General features: G+C 40.1%; 1 protein-coding gene across 14 annotated transcripts in view; it reads left to right on the forward strand.

The window, feature by feature from the left end:
• Sk (small conductance calcium-activated potassium channel) overlaps positions 1-22140 on the forward strand; it is a 268275-nt gene that overhangs the window by 212367 nt on the left and 33768 nt on the right. For all 14 annotated transcript variants that reach the window (XM_076434699.1, XM_076434703.1, XM_076434698.1 and 11 more), the window contains one exon: positions 1627-1722. In XM_076434699.1, the coding sequence (XP_076290814.1) occupies positions 1627-1722 (96 nt within the window). The remainder of the gene's footprint in view (positions 1-1626; positions 1723-22140) is intronic.

Here is a 22140-nt window from a genome sequence, read left to right on the forward strand (position 1 = left end):
TTTTGTAGGAAACCTCAAACGTGTCGATTCGGATTTGAATCTCATACGTCATAAGACCACGTTTGCTATATAATTGTTTTCTATAAGGGGAAAAGAAAGGTGTGTTTCGTCCTAGACCCGCTAGAGGACTCATCAGTAAGGCTATCTAGCGGGCCCTGCCTTAGACACAAATGTCTGAATACTTTTTGAGGAACGTTATTAATATACTAATTGGTGACAGTTTAGTAACTTGCGAGCAAGTTATTCGACGATTTTGCCCATCTTGCGGATGGGGTCGAAACTAGGCCTTCTCGAACTCTGTAAATTTTTCGCCATATATGATAAATGAGAAATTCTTGTCGACCGTAATTGTTTGAATAAACTTGAAATAATGTTATCGGCGCCTTTCATTCAAAAAATGTCCAAATACCAGCTTCTATTCGGCGTATCAAACTAGGGGAAATGGATTTTCTCGATCCATAACTTATGTTGTTATAGCTTCGGAGAAAATGATTATTGTTGCTTGAAAAAAATTGAGTACCTTATTGAAACACTACATAATAATTATACGAAGTTTAAAGCTCGAATACTCAGTATTTACCTTTCTTTCAGAAAAATGGCGAAGTTCGTCCTGCAATCAGTACACGAATGCAGCAAGAATTTACGATCGGCGCCGGTTAACGCCTCCGATAAAGTGGCGCGTTTGACTTTTACGAGCCGACAATAAGTAACTTGAAGCGGACGTTTGAATATTTCATTGGATCTAATCTGCGCGCTCGTCGCAGCTAGAAATTAGGCAACGCGCGAGAAAACTGCTTCTCGTCGGGTAGTTACTCGGTAACTTTAACGAATTGACGCGTGGGCGGAAGTTCCCGAAGAAATTTTCACCCACTCTGCCGCGCTTTGGTCGCCGACTCAATTACATTTAACGATAACGCCCGTCGACGAGCATCGGGAACACGAGCTTTAATCGCTTCTGAATTCTTCATCGACAATATCACCGCCCGGCGAATGCTCGCTTCGTGCTGAGAGCGGCTTGTAACTTTGGCAATTCAAAAAATTTCGAAACTTCTCGCGAATGCAGTTCTCGCGATGCTAATAACACAACGATTTTGTTCCTGCTGGGAAATAGGTACCGAGAGTGAGAACGTCCTCCAACAAAAACTTCGATCTTTAATATTGGCGTGGATTTTTTGTGGTGTATAATGCAAAAAATGAATGTTCCAAAAATTTTCGTTGAAAATATGTATTTAATCCGCAGTATAATTTTTATTTTGTTGTATTTAATTTTTGAATTCTATTATAGGCATTTCATAGAAATCGAGATCCAGTTCATTCTGGAAAAAAATAATATAAGCATTCTTTGTAGTTACATTTCGTGTACTTCATGCGCATAAAAATATTTCCAGTTTAAAATAAGCTGGAACAAGGAAGGGAATAATATATGTACGCTTTATTATTATACTTTTTGGTTGTTTGACGTGGATATGAATTTCTGCAGTTTATCCGAACCGGTTAGAATGAAACAAAAATAGTATGTCTGCTTGCCTATTGTGGGAGGACTATGTAAATTTAAGTGGCGGTAGTATAAGGGCAATATATCATTGCAGAGCCGGGATTTACAGAGGACGATGTTTTATGTTCCAGGCCTCGTTTTACTCGACAGCATTGAAAACCCTGATCTCTGTGTCTACTGTGATACTGCTTGGCCTCATATTTGCTTACCATGCCTTAGAAGTTCAGGTGCGTATAAAAATTCCAATAGACTGCCTACAACAACGGCCTTGTAATCTGCATGTAAACAATTTACTATAATAATTTCCTAAAAGGAGAATTTTTTTAACCTCAAACTATCTTCCATAGTTTAAACCGGACAAAATCAGTACATTCTTGGTAAAAAGATCCTGACAAATGTTCACTATTTGAAATTAATATATGATAATATTATTAATATAAAAATATTTTAATGTATCTCAATACTGAGTGACAAAATATATTCCCTTAAATATTAAAATATTCGCTAAAGAACTACCTACCAAACTGAATAGTTTTTAAATAACTGTTCCAATATTAATCAATTTAATATCGATACTAATTACCCCGCCTCCCCAGCCCTGAAATGAAGGAAGCATTAAGAAACCACCTCCACATCACATCGAAGGCGTAATTATCCTCCGCATTCCCTAAAATATCTCTCGATTCCAGGGTAGTTGTTAGCAAAATTTCCTTTCGTTCTTGTCATTCTCAAATTTGATCCCCTGAAACTGTCAGAGGATTGTTCTCACAGCCGACACCTTTTCATTCTAAACCACCCCTATCTCGGAAGCTCGCGGACGCGTGAAATCGTGACAGTTGTGAACCGCGCGGCCCCTTAATAATCATCCAACGATGATTAATCGTGTAATTGATGCGAAACTAATTATCCACGCGGTTCCAACGGTAGTTTGGGCCGTTCCCATCCCCTCCAATACTCTCGGGCCGTGTCTGATTAATGACCGTGAAATTCCGCTGGCACAAAAGTGGTATTAAGCCGCGGAACCGGTGAATAATGAACGATCGCCGAGTGATAATTCGCTTGGACCGTAAGTGAGTGAAGATTTAACGACTCGTTGGAGTATCGATGAAAGGGCCGATTATCGAGGACACTCCCTTCTGTCCAGCTTTCAATTTCAGCGGCGGATAAAGCGGCTTGGTAATGGAATTTGAGGTTCTTCGCTTTCCGTGATTGCGAATCGAGTTTGAGGGATGTTTTAATGCCTCGGAGAGCGATGATGTTATCTTGTAAGTATCAATTAATTAGCAGAAAATTGTTTGACCACCTCGCTGCATTCTTCGGGTACTTTCTCACACACTATTTATTCCTTCACCGCCGGCATAATTTTATATTACTTTTTGGTCGAATACGTACGATTCGTCGGAAATTAAAAAATGTTTTATAGTTCGTGTTCGCGTGTGATCGATACATGAGCCACGTGTCTATAAATAAATCGGTCTAGATCAATTAATCAGGCTCATACATAGTGCTGCTACCATTTTATAATGTGTATAGTAGTCGACATTATTTCTTCAAACCGAAGCGTAAAGATTCTATGAAGACAGCGTAATATAAAAAACACTATTAATTTTCGTCAACGCCCACGAACTTTCGCGGCATCAAAATCCACAGTTCAATTGATAGCTCCTACTACGTTAAACGTGAATAAAACCGGTTATGTACGCCAACCTAAACAGTCCAATTTGCGAAGTGTTTCACGGCCCGATAACGTTATGCGAAACGGCGACAACTGCGTTTGTAAAATACGTGTTTCAATTACAGTAGATTCGCTAAATGCGAGGGACCCACTTGATTCGATAACGGCTCTAACAGTGCACCTGAATGGATCGTAAAGTTATCCTTTCCGCGATCGTTTCGATCAGAACATGAACGCATACACGCGCGACTTTACTAGAATCCCGTCGCGACGGCATCGAAATTTTACGGGTACCGTCGAAAAATGTCGAGCGAAGCTACCGAAATTAATACTTTAATATCGCCGTTACTAAAGGGGACGAAAAACATGAAAAATTGAAAAAGTTGGCAGCACCTCGAACATGAAGTTCCGATTTTTCCGATCTCTTTCTATGTTTAAGGCACTGTACAAATGAAATAAAAATATTTGTGGCAAGATTGTACAGGATGTATAAAAAGTGATGGTCATCCGTTTTAGGGGTAAATCTACACCCCTGGATCGATGGACATTTGTAAGAAAATCTTGCCGACAAATTATTTATAACATAGAAAATTGTCGTTAAAGTTGGTTTTTACATCAACACCTTCCAATCATCCAGACGAGAAAAAGTTTGGAAAAGCCATGCGTTGCAAACATATTGTTTTGATTGTGTGGTGTTAAGGTAGGCGCACACTAGAACCGCACCGCGACTGCACGCCGACCACCCGCTTCCGCTGTTTTGACTTTCGTATATGTAGTTCATAGTTCTGTTTTACATCACGCGTGGGCAAATTTTTGCTCGATCGGAGGCATTTTCAAGGGATACGGCACTACGGCTGCCACGGGGAGCGAGACGCGCGGCCGGGAGAAGTGAGGGTATCCCTTGAAAATGCCTTCGATCGAGCAAAAATTTGCCCATGCGTGATGTAAAACATAGATCTATGAACTACATAGAAGAAAGTTAAAACAGCAGAAGCGGGCGGTCGGCGTGCAATCGCGGTGCGGTCTAGTGTGCGCCTACCTTTATAAGTATAGACAAAAGCCTACTACTGCAGTCCACCTGACCGTGTCGATGAGACCGAATATAATCGTGTGCGTGCCTCTAGTCAAACGAAAAAAGGGACATTCGTTGATAGTTAGATTGCGGATCTTTATGCAAAATAAAAATTGCCTGCGTCGATTGCAAGAAAGGAAAACCAAATTGGATGTTATTTCTTGCCTTAATGATTATAATAGAGGAGAAATCATGTATTGACATCTTCAATTTTTCAAATTTTCCAACAATTTTGAATTCATCTATTCAATTTTTCTATAAATGCATAAAGATCAGCAGTCTAATAATGTAGGATTAATATTCCTATGTGTAACAGTGGATATAAGGTATTCTTTCACATTTTGTAACTTTTTTATGATTCAAATGGACAGGGACACGATCACTTTTTTTGTTACGGGCCTATCGACGAATGTCCCTTCAAATTTCGTTTGGCTTCAGGCAAGCACACGATTATATTCGATCTAATCGACACGGTCAGGTGGACTGTAGTAGTAGGCTTTTGTCTGTACGTATAACTCCACACAATCAAATTTTGCAAAAACTTTAACAACTCATAAATCAATAACTATTTGTATGCGACACATGGCTTCTTCCGAACTTTTTCTCGTCTGTATGAGTAGAAGGTGTTGACGTAAAAAACAACTTTAACAAGAATTTTCTTTGTTATAAACAATTTTGCGACAAGATTCTCTTACAAATGTCCACCGATCCCGAGGTGTATATTCACCCCTAGAACGGATGACCATTACTTTTTATACACCCTGTACTACTGGCGACAGTTGTACATGCACCGTGAAGATATTTTCAAAATTTCAGTTCTATTAGATTGGCGTCCACACTTATTGGAAGCGCAACGTACAAAGACAGGTGTTCCAACCGGATGAATATCGCAAACCGTCCGCGAGTTGCCTTTCTGAAATATGCAGGCTTATCCCGATGAGCGCACCGTTGAAAACAGGTAGTTTCGCGGGCGATAATTAATTCCTTGTTGCGTTACTCCCGAGCCGCGACACAATGGACTCCATTTCCTTTTGTTTTCGCGTACCACGAGCCAAACAATTCGGCTGGCATTACTTCGTGCGTTACTTCATTGTCCACGGGTATCGTCTCGTCCCAGCCCTTCGGCCACGATAACTTTACGTCCCATTCTCCCGATTAAACCGTGCCGAAACGGCCGCGTGTTTCGACTATTCAACGCCGCGATATCGGGACCCTGTCTCTAAACGGACGCGCCGCTATAAACGGCCGGCCATTTCGCGAAGCATGCACGCTTCGACTGCATTCCGTTGCCATTATCAGCCTTGATTGCTCGGACCGGACTATGTTAATATTAACAGCTCCAGCCTTGCGAAAATGCCAAAAATATTTTACGACGTTCTAGAACACTTTACTCGTTCCGTATTAAAATATGAATTACATAGGTGTGCACAAAAAAGAAGACTATGGTGTAGAGAGAATATTCTTGATTCTTTTCCAGCACTGTTTCTGGACCACCAATTTCTCACGGATTTGTAAATTTTTAATGGAACGTGATCGAGGAACGGTCACTTTAAACATTTACCGAACTGTTCTCGCGGGGTTTGAACGAAGTTCCGATTGTATTTTTAATTAGAGAATTTTTGCGAAAGTTCCAACTGTGCTCGAACACTCCTCCAATTCTCCGAGAGAAAGCTTTATCAGATTTGAAACCCGCGCGGCAGGCGCATTGTATCACTTTAATCGAGCATTGTCAAGCGAGCCTTTTATTTTATCTATTCCAGCTGAACGTTTCTATTCAGTATCGTTTAGGGTGAAGAGTGTTATGTAACTTTCATTGCAAGCAATTTGTAAACAAGAATGGCGGCTCGCCGGGAAAAGAATGCTATCTGTGTTCCGGCGTTTATTCGATTCGTGCACGTGTAAAATTCGCATTCTCGAAATTGCGTTTCGCGATTCAAACGTATCGAGTCATTCAACATGCATGTTTCGCTCGATTCCAGCACTCGCGAACCAATGGCCTCTGAAAACGTTCAGTCTTGCGTTACTTTCACGCTTGACCCGACAACAATTTCCCAGCTCTCCTTTGTTATTTTAAAAGAAAAAAAAGAATTAGAACAATTCTTCTCCGGCGCGTTTTAATAGATTTCGTACGATATTAAATTTTTCTTTGCACCTTTTCCGTATATTCTGAAAAATTTCATTCGTGGACGAAAGCTTGTATAGAAGGATATTTTATATAATATTTACATACAAAGAGACTCCTATCCTATACTGCGCTATACATTTTTCTTTATTGCACCGCATGGTTGTAGTTCGCGAAAATTTTACTTATTTATTGTGTTGTCAGATTTTCTTTAAAATATCCCATCGGGGATGTTCCATGTATAATATAATAGAATACAAGATGAAACTTTCTATCGTGATATTCGAAATGCATAAAACCGTCGTAAAGCGTACAGGATAGAAAAAGGAGTGTATTCCATCAAGATCGGCAGCACGCTAGCGTATCATGATCACGAGAAAGCTCACAGGGAAACCGCGGAACGATGAAACAGCACGCGAGTGGATTCGCAATTTAACTCTCGTCCGTTCCTCGTGTCAATTTGATGCATGTTTCCTCTAAACAGCGCACGTTGCTATAACCATAAAACGGTAGAGCATCTTACATACACTCAGTAAAATAAGTCTCCATACACCCTTTAAAACAGAATAATTTTTTTATAATTGTACCAATCCCCCCCCTCCTCTGTTATTCACGAACGATGCGAACAATTTTATCGGCAGTGTGTCTGATCATCAGACTGTGGATTTTTATATAAAATAAAAAATTGTCTTTATCAATTGCAAGAAATAGAAACTAAAAATTGAATGTTATTTCTTCCCTTAGTGATTTTAATAGAGGAGAAATCATATTAGATGAGTGCATAAATTCGTGCCCGATTCGAAAAAAAAATCAATGGTTAAATTTTAAAGAATACAACTTTATTAATCACTTATACACATAGTTACCATTCTTTTCTAACTGTAGAAAATTTAACCTTTTTTTAATTTTAATTTAACCTATCTTTAACCAAATCTTCAAAATTTAACCATTGAATTTTATTTTCAAATCGGGCACGAACTTATGCAATCATCTGATACATTGACATCCTCAATTTTTAAAATCTTTCAACAATTTCGGATCTCATCTGCTCAATTTTGCTATCAATGCATAAAGATCCGCAGTCTATAGTTCCGGAAATTTTGTACAAGAACCAAATGATATATTTTTATGAAACTTTGCAGAGTTGTTTCCACACATTTAGGCTACACGTAGGAATTTTTATGGACCGCTATCGCGAGAAGTGTAGGAATTAATCACGATGTATCAGCGAACAAAAGCAATGTGGCGTTTGACGAATCGTTGCATCACGGCAGGTACAGTTATTCGACTCGGGGCCCCGATGTCGGGGAACGTTTCCCAACGATCTCGTTTTCATCGGGGCGCAGTTTCACCGGAAACCACGTCGTTCTGCGGTATTATGCCGCGAGCGTGCAGCTGCTAGCGCAGCGTCGCGCGATAACGCAATTAGACCGCGACCGGGCGCGTTCGTCATCGCGAAAACAATTCGCAATTTTCTCGCGGCCGAACCGGCAATCGAGTTTACCACCCTCCGGTTGTACCGCCCCTGTAACTCGATCGGAATTCAGGGACAAGAATTCGGTGTCGACTATCTGGTCATAATCACAGTATCAACAATCTTCGTCGAAAGTTTCACAAAGCTTTCCAAAACCTTCGCAAAAGCTTCCCAAAACCTTTGCAAAAGCTTCGCAAAAGCCAGACCGATTTTCCGTCTCTCGAATTCGCCACTCAATTTAACAGACCCGGACGCGTGTACGGCTACAGCCGGTTTCACGCTTTTTTGCAACGATCGCACGCACAACTTTCGCACCTTTCATCCGATTTGTCTAACTCGACGTGGATTTATTCCGCTGCGGATCGATTGTAACAGAAATCGACACTTTTGTGGACCGGTCTGCACGTGTCGTGGACGTGGACTTTCGTTCGGTGCGCGAATTTCTGCGATTCATGGGGGAATATACGCCATGAATGCCTCCTGATGGTCGGCATTTAGTGTCGTGATTGTTTCCACCTGTTCGCGAGGTTGCAGTGAGTAATTGCTTTGGGAACCGTCTGTTCGAAACGTTGTTAGACTGCGAATTTCTATGCAAAATAAAAATTGTCTGCATTAATCGCGTGCCGTATCATTTTCTTTGCAGTTACAATGATTAAAACGTCTTTATCCCGAAAAAGATCGTAGAAGAGAGAAGAGAATTTATATTTTTTGTATGGCTACATTTATCTTAATGCTCAACACTAAACCTACCACCACCGGTCAAAATGACCGGTTCCAGATTTATTATATTACAATTATTGAAATAATAAAATTGATTTTATAAGAATTGACTGTATAAATATGTTTAGTAGAGTACGTATTATAATAGGAGTCGCACAAAGTCTAAATGAAATCAAACTTCACTAGTTACTTTTAAGGCTCGGTAGGTTTAGTGTTACATATTGATTACAAACGAGTCAAATTTTATTTCATTTAAAAAGAAAGGCATAACATTCATATACAGTGCTGTGAATAATTATAAGCTCAACCATATTTTTATGTTTTTACGAAGCCGTTTTTATATTTTAATACAAAACAAAAGTAATAGTTAAAAATAATAGTTTTGTTCCTCAGAAATTTATAAAAAATTGAATTTTTTCTTAAAATTGTGGTTTAAGATGTGAACAGGTATAGAATCGTTATTAATTTTGGTATCTTTCATTTAGTATTTAGTACATTTTCCTTTATTTTTTATTACATGTAAGAGCCAATCAGGAACATTACTATATAGCTTATTTAAAATGTCATTTGGAATATCTGCCCAAGCAGATTTTATTCAATTTTATTCAATTTTATTCAAGTTTCAAGAAATTTTTAACTACACTTTGGGATCTATTAATTATACTAGCAATTTGTCGTTGAGTTTTCCCACAACCCTTGAAATCGATTATTCGTTGTCTACCTACATCACTCAATTGCGTGCCACGCAGCATAGTGTACAGTACAGAACTGTTTCAAAGATCCTTAAAAAAATACTTTTTAGAGACTTGCTGTAATATTACTATCACTAATTGTAAGAAGATCTGACAAAACTTCAGAAGCGTTCTGAATGAGGTATGAACAGCGACTGAGTTTATAAATATTCACAGCTCAAATCCCCTTGTTTTGAAACATTCAGCTACTACATTGCACGAAGAAGAGATAGCAAGAAACATGTAAAACTTACATGTTGGATTCTTGGAAATAATAACGAAAAAATACAGGAAATAAATGCGAGTTTATAATTATTCACAGCACAGTATGTTAAATTTTGTTCAACATCTTCACGACGAGTGTGGCTCGTTAAAATACGGCAAGAGGTTAATTGTGAGGTACAGGAGCTTATCACCTCGAATAATTTCGTTATACAAAAATATTACACATTGTTTCTCCTGAAACTACATTGAATTAAAGTGTCTGCTACTAAAGTGTCATTTTATTAATCGCCGGAAAGTTATGTCCAGAAGTCGCACGCAGCCCGCGAGCGTTGATAGCATCGTTTATCTGCTGGTATGCAAAGCGGAGGCGTTCCCGCCGGAAGAACTTAGCGTGGAAAGGATTAATTACCAAATCATTTGTACCCGTGAGTCAAGACAGAATGCTTCCGTGATCCCGATCTGGCTCGTCTTATCGCGTAGTCCGACTGACGAGGTTCCCGTAATTGATGACAGGGCAAACCAGGGATCCTTCGCAGTAGTATGAACCGCCATGAGTCAGACACCGAAATCCGAACGGTCGCGCACCACGGCGATAACGTTTTCTTTGGTTTCCCATCGGGATAATCTCCTCGCTATATATCAGACAGAATGAATTGTATTATCCTGCGGGCTCGCTCTTCGCGTGCACTATCTCCATCGATATAATCGGGGATCAAACAATACGGACAAGGACTGTTACCGAAATCCGCGGTCGATGCTGAAATTTCCCCGTTGGAATTACAACGTTGATCCGCTGGAACGCGAACCACCAAGCTCCTTGTGCTCCAAGTGCGTAACGTTACACTAATTATTCGACATTTATGGCTGCTGCGATTGTTTAAACATCCGTGGCTGCGAAATCGTAGTTGACGAGATATAATCGTTTTTCGGATCGTCGGATAGACTTTGGAATTTTTTTCTGGTAAACTGGGTGAATCACATTTGTGAAAATTTTTGAGTTTGTTCGGATATGTTTTAACTATGTTCATGAATTTTTATATGTTGCTGTCACTGGAATTGTAACAGTTATTCACTGGGGAAACGAGTTAAACGATTTTAGAAATTGTATGTTTTATCGTTTACTCTTACGATGAATAAGTGCTACATTTTCTATGATAATGGGCTATAAAAATTCATACATGTAGCATAAACTTTAACTGTAGTGTTATAAAAGAGATTAAAAGTCCAATTAGATCCTCAATAAAATTCTATTTGGTCTACATTAGCTGAATGAAAAATTGCACGAGCGCTATCCACCCGTATATTTTCATTCAAATATTTCACTCTGTTGCAACAATGAATGTTCAAAACTGTGATCAATTATTCGAGTTAAATCGCGCGCAGCGGATAGTAACGACGTCGAATACATTCAGGGAAACCTATTGTCGGGCTTAGTCGACAATCCGGAAGACGAATAAACGGTTTATCGATAAACAAAAAGGGTGGAGTTTCGCGGAGCGATTCTCCCTTTATCGGGGAACAGGGTTTTACCGTGGAAATAATAAGCAGCGGAATCGCGTTACAGGATAAATCGTTTAACCCGGCCGCGGATTAATAGTGATCAACGGATCGATGTTATTTTCCACGGTGAGCGACAGAACGAATGCCGGGGAACGTCGGACAACATTTGCATCCGTTTAATTGAGTTAGTACCGTAGTTAGCGACGATTCGCAACAAGTTTGATATTCCTGGTTCGACTGCACCGCGTTCTGTAATAATTAAAATAATTGGAGTACGAACGGGATTATTTCCCACCCGTTAATTGTGATTTACGGCGAAATAATTATTTTCAGGAAGCTATTTTTCTGTCGTTAAGCCGCTTAACTACGATTACCGAAACGCAGGCAGAGCAGTGAGCCGCACTGACTTACTGCGAGTGGGTCAAACACCGATGCATTCTTTTTAACACATATTTTCGCCTTGTGGCATGATTTCATGAAGATTTAAAAATTTGCTTCGTTGGAAAAGTATTTTCCTTCCATTTTTACAATTCTAAATAAAGCAGTGGAGAATAAAGATTACTTTTTTAATGTAACATTTCAGTTTAGTGCACAACTACATAAGAAGTATACAATTTACTTGAATACATTCTATCGAATCTTACAGGAATTGTTAGTAAAGAAAAGTGGAGTGTAGTTTCCAGTTCGTAATAGTCCAAATTCGATTCTCCAGCGACTCTCTTAAATCTCATTAAATTCGAAGAATGTCTTTCATTCTAGTAACGCGGCGTTTAAGGAAACAACGAAACCGTGTTTGCTACTGAAAAAGAATGGGTTTCTGGGAAGCATTGTTCGACTCGCAAGGAATCGTTTTCACGGTTAAAATCACACCGAATGTCGCGCAGAATCGATAAACTTTATTATATATTTCTCTGTTCGCCCCCTTGAAATACAGCAGATGTAATAACGCGCATGACAGCACTCGACGATCGGCCATCTTGACGCCTATCCATGCGTCGTATTAAAATCGACAAAAGTTGCATGCGAATGATACGATGCCCATCTCTATTTTTTTTTTATCAATATTAACCATTTAAATAGTTTAAACCATTTAAACAAATCACAATGAAGTGACTATTATACATTATTTTATAGGAATAACGAGAGATTTTATATGCACAAATCACGATAAATTAAAACATTTTAAACCGTTGGAAATTAAATGGTAGATAAATATTTGAACAAATCTACTCGCTCTGTTTCTACAAAATCCTTGAAATTCTCTGTCTTTCAAGGGTGAGAAAGCACGATCTTCCCCATCGCAAGCTCATTCTTCTCGAAAGAACGATCTGCCTCACGTAAATTTTTAATCGGCCAATTCCAGGTTCGTTAACCACCACCAAGCCGTCCGCGATTTGTTTCCTGCGAACAAAATTGCATTGCCATTCCGTGGAATCTCGAGATAAGTCGGTATTCTGCGGGGTAGCTAGTCGTTTCGGGACAGGCCGCATAAATCCAGGCAAAGAAGAAACGTACATCAGCCCCCTCGCCGAGCGAACACAGTTGGATTTGCAAAAAGGGCTGGGAATAATGCAGCCTGCGAATCCCTTTCCGGAAAATACGCTTTCGTTCGCTTCTGTGTGATTGCGCGCTAACCCCGTGTCTTATTCAACCCCCGTAGCGGACGTGACGTTGTAGAGAAATTCACGGGACGGTGGGATGAGTACGTCCGACAAGAACACGAAATATGTTTTTTTGCTCCCGTCCAAACAACTCTTTCGGATGAATTGTTATGTGCCCCGGAAAATTAGCTTTCGACTCTTGAGCGTTGTTACGTCTCTACTGGATGGCTTTGTGATGAATAATTCTCAAATTTTTACGTCCTTACGGGCATTTTTGAAAAGTATTCTAGACATTTTTATAAAGCATTGAAATATAAAATGACTTTATCTACGAGCATGAAGATGTGGAAGAGCAGAGAAATATATGGGACGTGTAAAGACACATCGTTTTTAAAAAGCATACGAAATGTGAAGTTATGGGCCACATAAAATATAAAATTGTAAACACTATCGAGAAGCACATAAAATGCAAATTTATACGCGTTATCGAGAAGCACATAAAATATAAGGTATTGACATTATCGAGAAGCACATAAATTCTAGTCACAAACATTAGCAAAAGGCACATAAAATGTGAAATGATTTCCGAAAAGCATGCAAAATGAAATTTAATATTCTTCCATTTTCACATCATTCTTTCCATGCGACCATTAGTAACGAATATAGCATTTTGTCCCAATTTTTCACCCACCGGAATTTGTCTTTGAAATTGTGAATTTTTTTAATGATGACGGAGGTGCTTCAAAAAGTATAATTGCAATTACGTTTTTTAATGAAATAGAATCCAAATGGAAGGATGCTTTGACTAGAATGTTCTTCAGAAGATAATTGCAACAAGGTAGCAAAATGTGCAGGATGAACGTCATCGTCTTTGATTATTATTAGTGAACCGATCGAAATTTGTATCCTGTTTGTTTTCGTGTTATTTATGGTTGAAAGATGCCTTTCAGGTGATTATAGTACAGTTTTCTATCAGCGGCTATTTCTTCGAAGTTTTCACGGTCGACGTTGGCTTTTTATAGACCATATCCATTTTCATGAGAGAAACGTCAACTTTTAGAATTTATCTCATAGTTTCATTCATACGAAACCAACTGCATTGAAAATACAGAAATAAATGGACAATAGACAAGAACAGATTCTCGACCAGTGGTTTGCTGATTGGTCTGCGTTTTTCGTTAATAGCTCCTCAACAAAGCCTCGGAAAACATTTTTGCAGAGGAAAAACTTACTCGAAATGACCTCGAGAATCAGCCCTGCCGAGGAAGTACATTTTGGAACACCCTATAGGACAGAACAGGAGAAAGTCTGTGCTGATTGCAGAAAGTTAAACGTCCACGCTGGACTCGTTAGAACAGCTCGGCCCGGAGGGTTAATAAATCCATCACGGTATAGTGCATGACGATCTCCAGTTAGTAGTCGGACTATTAAGTCCCGTGCAAAAGCCGCGATAAGTGGGCGAACAAAGCCAAATGTCGGGCCTGAGCATTGGATCCGAGATAAACCACGGGGGCCGTGGTAGAGCTTGTATTACCGGTTTAGCGCCGCTTTCATTCAATTTGCCCGGGGATTACAAGAAACTTAGCGCGATAAGAACGTCGGACACGAGACCGAGCGCCGACGGAATATTCATGTTGGCCGACGACGACAGCACGACGATTCCGGGGATTCTGTGCCGATGATTTCACGCTGAACAGCCCCGGTCAACTCTTCGAAACCGATCGTTTACACGAGAGATACGCGATTACACCGTTTATGAGGTAAGACCGATAACGGAGCGTTGGAACGAGGAGAAAGAACACGGGGGTGACGTTTTACGACGGAACATCGAGTAACGGCCCGGTAATCTGCTTCAGAAATCACTGAACGAGAACATCCTGGCTAATTCCGTCGTTTGCTCGCGGAACTCGTTACGCGCCGTTTTAGAAAAACGGGGACAGGAAAAAATATTTCTGTATCCCTTGGAGGTTCACACAGTAGGGATCATCATCTTCATTTTTTCAAAAAAAATTTTTTTGAAGTGAAATATCAGACGATTGCATAAGTTCGTGTCCGATTTGAGAATAAAATTCAATGGTTAAACTTTAAAGATTGGTTACAGATTGGTTAAATTAAAATTAAAAAAATGGTTAAATTTTCTATACAATTAGAAAAGAATGGTGACTATATATGTATAATTGATTAATAAAGTTGTATTCTTTAAAATTTAACCATTGAATTTTATTTTCAAATCAGGCACGAACGTATGCAATCATTTGATATTAAAGATATTAAATTCAAACTATACAGATACATTGACGCATATTTCAGAAGTATACAGCATTTTTTTATCCTGCAACATCCGTCACAAGATGCAATCTTCACCTAACATTTACTTTGCGTAATCGCAAAACAGGGTGCCATATGGCGATAAATCGTCCACGCGATCCCAGCAAAGAGATCCATCGACGATCTTCGGTCTCGTCAGCGTCACCGGGCCGCTCAATATCTCATCGGATTTGAAAAAAAAAGCAAGCGACGCTTTTTCTGGATGGGTGGCAGGCAGTTATCACAGTCAAACATTTTTCACGGGGTCTCGGACACCTGTTATCAGTTCGAACATTTCCCGTATCTTCGTATCTCTCTTCCTGATAGAGTAACTTGTCCGCAGCACGCGTCGCGCTTATTTGTTCCGGTCCCGCGATTGAATAATCGTGTTTCTGGTTGCGTTATCGTGTCGCGTTTGCAAACGGCACTGGTGTCACGAAAGTTGTACACGGTTCCGCCGGTGTTAACAGCCCTGTTAACTGTTGTCGATACCAATAACCCAGATCCGAATTCGAGGAAATGGCGGCAGTCGATCGTAGACAAGAACGGGCAGACATCAGCGATAAGCTGCGAACAGACGCACAGTGGTCCAAACGGCCGATTTAGGAGTGCAAAAGTATAAACGCTTCTAATAATCGATAATTCTGTGTTACATGTATTCTATACACATTAGGTAAGTATAAAGAAGGCTAATAGAGTTCCGTAAGTTTATTGAAATATTTTTTTTTCTTAAAATATAGCAGAGAAGTAACATATTTCAATTTATAATGCCAGTTTTAATGTATAGTGATAGAAAAGAGATACTTGTACACAATTCTTCGTTTTTTACAAAAGTATAATTTTCAGAAATGAAATTTACGTCAACAACAATAATAATAATAATAATGTGCATTCATTGCACATTATTGCCTAATACGTCTATTAATCGTCTATTATATATTATTTATTATAATAATACGTCTATTATATATGTAAGTCTCACGCGTACTCGTCATCGAACTGTACCAGAAAAAATAAAATAATTTGCTAATCTGCATTTTTCTACAAATAAATTTGATGAAACCATAAACTACATATTTCATTCCTAATATTTATGCAAAAATTAACGCGAATACGGGCGAGCATCGTTAGTATTTCCTACTAATTTAAGAAATGAATTTCTTAAAACCTCTTCGTTCCACGCGTACTCGTCATCGAACTGTACCAGAAAAAATAAAATAACTTGCTAATCTGCAATTTTCTGTAAATAAATTTGATGAAACCACAAACTACATATTCCATTCCTAATATTCATGCAAAAATTAACGCGAATACGGGCGAATATCATTAGTATTTCCTACAACAAACTTAAAAAATAAATTTCTTAATACTTCCTTGAGGAACATTATTTAAACATTTCCGAAAAATTGTTTTATATTTTTTTTCATATCTTCCTAATGCTTCTGAACACGGCTGTTATAATTAGAAATCAATATTAATGTTCCAAACAAAAAAATAATAGGTGAAAAGGATGTCCTTTATATCGATGTACTTTTCATACTGCTACTTTCAACCTATGCCACACTTAACAATAATTGATTTGAGAAGTAAAATTGTTGATTTCAGCTTCTACAGACATGTGTGTTGATGTAAGAAACAGTATTAAATGCCTACTTCATGTTTGGTTTTTTGACTTTTGCACTCCTAAATCGGCCGTTTGGACCACTGTGAGACGGCGTTATCGTTATCGCGAACGAGCCTGTCGGGGATCCAGAGGAAGCCCGGGTCGGTGGAGACCCGTCGATCAAGTAGCTTGCTCCTGGAAGGATTATCTCCTGTAAATTTCTTGGTTGTAATATTCAATGTTAAAATCCAGTCATTCTTTGAATTTAGGTAACAAAAGGTTTAGGTCCTGATTTGTTTGAGATAGAAGATTACATGTAGAACAGAGTTTGCGTGTGTAAGTGCATCCCCAGCTTCGGGTTACAGCAGTCAAGGAAGTTTGCATAGGATCACCAAACTTTTGGAGACACTGTGATAATGCGCGCCGCGAGAGAATCGCTTCTGTTTACATCGAGATAAGTGAGTTGTTTGAGTTTGCAGGGGGATGAAATATTTTTGATATTCTGTTTGAAAAAAGCGTGAAACTAAATAATGGCAGCGTTCCGTTATCCGGACGCCACCAGGGACGACATTGGGGAGCGTTCCCCTCCCCTTAAGTGACTGACTACTCAAATATTGTTGCCACAGTTGAGTGTCCCATTTGATGCCGACTCCCCTAGAACCTCCAAATATTTTTCCGAATTTCAATTCGAGACGTCGCGGACACGGAAGGGAACTAAATCAATAAATTCTTTTATAATAAAATAAATAGGTCCCATCTTCTCTCTCGTTTAGCGAAAGAGAAAGAAATGTAACTTGATTTTTGGATTATATGGATCGTAAGCATTTGTGACAACATTTTCATACTTGAAAAGTATGTTTCAGTTACTAATGGGATTATTAAATATAGGAAGAAGTTTCTGTTTTCCTCCTGTTTCTTGTAATTGATGCAGAGGTGTCCAACGTAGGAGTACATAATTTTCACAAGAATGAAATACCATCGCAGCTTCGATTATACGTATTTATTGAATCTGCCGGAGTCCTTATTTTGTAGTCATGAGCATTCTACAACAGAGCGATGCTCGTGAATTATTCAAGCAAATGTGACGTTACAAAGTCTTCTGGTTCGAGAATCTACTGCACGGTCAAGGCGGGTTCAGCTAGGCGAGACTCGCATTGACCCGGTTCCCTAGAGTCTCGCTAATTTATGGCTTTCTATTGAACGAAAATACCTAATATAGCGCCTCGTTAAACTGGCCCGCAAAGAACGCTATTACTCTACTTAACGGACGCCGTATATAGTTGACTCCCACAATACATATATTCTGACATCACTTACCGAAATGACCATTTAACACTAAACCTACCGAACACTAAAAGCGATTAAAATGTTCTACCTTGCAAAAATGACAAGGCTCTATTTATTTAGATTTCGTGCAATTTTTATTGCAATATGTGCTTGGATAAAGAAGTTTATCGAATCAATTTCCATGTGAGCAGCTTCATCATTTCAATCATTCTAACATGAAAAATATAAAACCGGTCATTTGACTGGCAGTGGTAGGTTTAGCGTTAAATTCATAGCATGCAACCCTGTGAAACAGAAGAATATTCTGCGTCGCTTCCGAGTATCAACCGTGCGCGGAAAAATGTGTTGCAACAGTTAGCAGGAGTTACACAGGTAAACTTCGTAACAGGATTACTTGTCGCGCGCAGCTGCTTTCGAAATTCTCCGCGCTTCGATTTCGCGCGGTAACGTTTTCATTTGCGGTCCTTGATCGCCGACAGCGTCGAAACGAAATTGTCCGCGTCGGGAACGTGATTTTGACTCGCAGTCTCGCCCGGCGCGAAAACAATACACAATCGCAGCGTTTCCGGTTGCTTGTTGCCCCGTTAATATTTACAGACCCGCCGAAATTAGCGACGAAATTGACTGGCTGCCGGAAAATCGTCTCACTTCGACCGTGAGTCTTGCCAGGTGCAAACTAACTAACAGGGCGTCTAATTTCGAAACTCGCGAGACTCGACTAGTATTACCGATTCGGTTCAGAACACTAATTAAAACTAAAACTTTGATGAAGCTCGCCTTTTATTTTGTACACAACGCTGTATCACGATCGATCCGTTCGAGACAATGACAAAATGAAAAAGGGAATATTATAGTGCGAGGACGTTTCTGGAATTTCGTGGACCAAGTGTGCCGAGAGTCCTTGCAGCATCGGTGACCGCAGAGTATCGCCTCGCCAGGGGAACCTTCGCAGCATCATGGTTAAACGTTCTCCGCTTAATTAAGCGTAATGCTCCGTGGGCGTTCAGATCTACGAGAGTAATCCTCGTCGAAAGACGGTGCACGGAAAGCCGATTTGCTTCTGGTGGTCATACAAACGAGTCGAGCCACCTAAAAACGGTGTACGTTCACGGGATAGTTGGCGAGAAAACCGGACAGAAGTCGGGTCCGCGAAAATTCAGTCCTCCAGGATTATTCCCGAGGCATCAAATTCCCCAGTCTCTCGAGTGTACGTCCACTCAATCTGGTTTGCGAGCAAACAGCATCAAAGAAATCGCCGGCGAAAGGCTAACCTTGACTTCCCTCGCTTTGGACATTAATTGGCTACCCTGGCTCGGTTCATGTAAACTCGCCGGCAATTTACTTTAGCGGCTTTTCCTCGTTTCACTATTTCGCGTACGGTTAGAGACGATTGCCTCGCACCGTTTGCATTTTGTCTGAGACGCTTCAGGTTTTAATGTGTCCCTGACCTTCTTCTTAGAGAACCCGAACAATTTCGAAGATTTACTAAAACTGTCCAAGACGATTCTAACGAACATAAGTTAAACAACAATTATTTCTTCTCGCAAAAATGTTTACGAGTCTGAAATAATACAAGTGCATTTTAGAGAGAAAAATTTGCCAGTCGTTAATTGAACACCATTGGTGTTACAGATAATATGTTTTATTAAATGTATGGTTCGTTTATAAACATAGATAATTCCATCCACTACTTGAACATTAATTACCTAGACAGACTAACTAGTAGTTAATAAAGCAGTGATTGCGTGGTGATCCCTAATGGCGGAAGCGCGACAAGATGGTGGCGTTGAAGATGGCTCGCCGCGCCATCAGACGGACGATATTTCACGAGGAGCCGTTTAACCGTCGCAACAAAGGGGATGTTATCGTCATTCGTGAAGAGAGCATGAAAGCAAAGTGATATCGGCGTTAACGAAACTCCCCGGGCACCCGTTGTCGTGGACGTAACGATCTCGACGTTCAGCGTATTGGAAAAACGATACGCGTAGCCTCACACTCGCTCGGTTTCATTCCGGCATTCCGCGATATCGGCCCCTGTTTCCCGACATTTTCCCTCGGAATACGAGGTGACATTGACGTGACAGTGTCACGGCGTCTGTCACCGAGGGACATCCATCGGTGACAGTATAATAACTTGACCGAAAGGAGCTTTTTCGGATCCCGAACACCACGCGATCATCCCCAACCTAAACCAAGCTCTCTAAACCCTCGAAAGGACTGAGAGATCGATATCGCTTGAACCAATGAGTTCTATGATCCTGCAAGTGATTAGACGTCAAGGTTACATTTCTCGTAGGTGAGCAAAAGAGTAGAAAAAAAATGTTCCCACGAAGAAATCTCTTTCTTGGCAAATGGTGTTCGAATTAATCTCAGTCGATCATGCGTTGATGGATTTTCATACAGTTCGAATTTCCGAAATGGTAAATAGAGAATATCTTGGTACACTTCTCTCCTATCCGGGTTTTATCGGATCTCGGGAAAACCGAGGCACCGTGCAATCAGAATCGAAATTAAATTAACCCCAAAACCGATCGATTATGCGGCCACCTTTGAGATTATAGGTAGATGTCAAGGACTATGATAGACGTCTATGTTTAGATGGTGCAAAGTAGATTGTACAGAATAGAGGATGTCGATTGCAACACGATAAAATCAGACGTAAGTATGATTCGATAAGAGACCCTCCTTTGCATCGCTCCGTGTCAAGGAAAAATATCGAGGCTCGCAATTATCCTAATTATGCGCTGGAAGCACTCTGGAAGTAAAAACGTCCTCAGTGTTCCAGAGCATTTCTCAATAATCAATACGAGCGCAGTACCAAGTGATTCCAGTGAAATTCAAGCTTCAATTACTCGCATAATCGTCAGGCAAAGAATCGCTTGATTTTGCACGCATGATTTTAGTCGAGATTGTCGAGATTGTAGAGTGTCTCAAGCGGATCTTTTGAGGGGTTATCCTTTTCGATCTGCTTGCCTGTAGAAGTGAGAACCTTTAAATAAGTTAAAAACTGTGTTCCTCAACACGCCCGGAAAAACAAAAATGTCTGCAACCCGCTGCATCAGTTATGGATGTTCTGGAGGTACATAAAAACGCAACAAAATTGTTGCAAAATTGTAATTCTTACTAAATTAATGCAATTACCAAAGTTTGGGTCCGATTCACTGCACCGTTTAAGAATTATATAAACTTAAAGTTTGCAGACTTTAATACGTCTTCTTATGGAGAATTCATAAAATTCCACTTGAAACTCTATTTAAACCTTGAAAAAACGCAACTAGAAACTCCAGTTTTTTTTAATATGTAGTAAAAATTATGTAATTAATTATGTTCAAAATTTATTAGGATTCACTAGACAGTTACAGAGCAAAAAAATTATAAACTGTTACAAAACGTCAAATTTATCGTGTTGTCTCTCACTAGCATGGAAACGTGACAAGTGTAGACCACTGAATATAGCTACAGAGGATACAGTATTCGCGAAAGTTTAATGCAAAATATACGCATGAATGGCTTTCATTGCCATGTATTGATGGATTACGAATTTCTTGTACTTTTGTCTCCCATTGTACCTCCAGAACATCCTTAAACCGGAAACACGAACTACTCAAACCCAAAGTGTATCAAGCAAAGCAAAGCGAATGTCCCTTTCGGAATCAACCTACAAGAACCAATTAGGAGCTCGCATTTGTACCGAGTGTCCCAAGGCCAGGTGTATCTCGACAAGGTCCGTGGTCTCAAAGCAGAAACGCTGACAAGTTTCTTGGAGGGCTCGTCCGGCTCGGTTCAATTTGCTAATAACGAGCAGAGGTGCACCGTCGCGTCGAGATAGAAACGTGTTCCTCCGAATCGAAAATCAATAAATCTGCCACGGCTGTTGGGACAACGGGCGAGAGAGATGCATCACGGGTCCCGGGGTATTTGCAACGTCGATCAACAACAGAGCGAGCAGAGAGCTCGTTGCACCCTCGAGGACGCAACCCTTTCGTTTCGCGCAGACCAGGTGATCCCAGCGAATCTGCGCATGCAAATCGTTGATAAACGACAATCAACAGGTGCCGAAAGGTCAACGGGCCATTAGGCTCGAATCCAAGCGTCGGTATTGCGAACTACTCTCTCGCCTCGGTCTCGCTGCTGCGGGACCACCACCTGAAACCCGTTAACGAGGGATCCGGACACTTTTCGCTGGTTAAACACGGATACCGACGTCGGAGAACGTTCCCAGATACTTCCTAACCGAATTGTCGAGGATCCAGCCTCCGAGACGTCTGTTTAGAGTGATCCAATAACACCTGCTCCTTGTTTCCAACACCTGCTCCTGTGATTTTAGC

This window comes from Lasioglossum baleicum, chromosome 12, assembly GCF_051020765.1.
Source record: "Lasioglossum baleicum chromosome 12, iyLasBale1, whole genome shotgun sequence".
NCBI lineage: Eukaryota > Metazoa > Arthropoda > Insecta > Hymenoptera > Halictidae > Lasioglossum > Lasioglossum baleicum.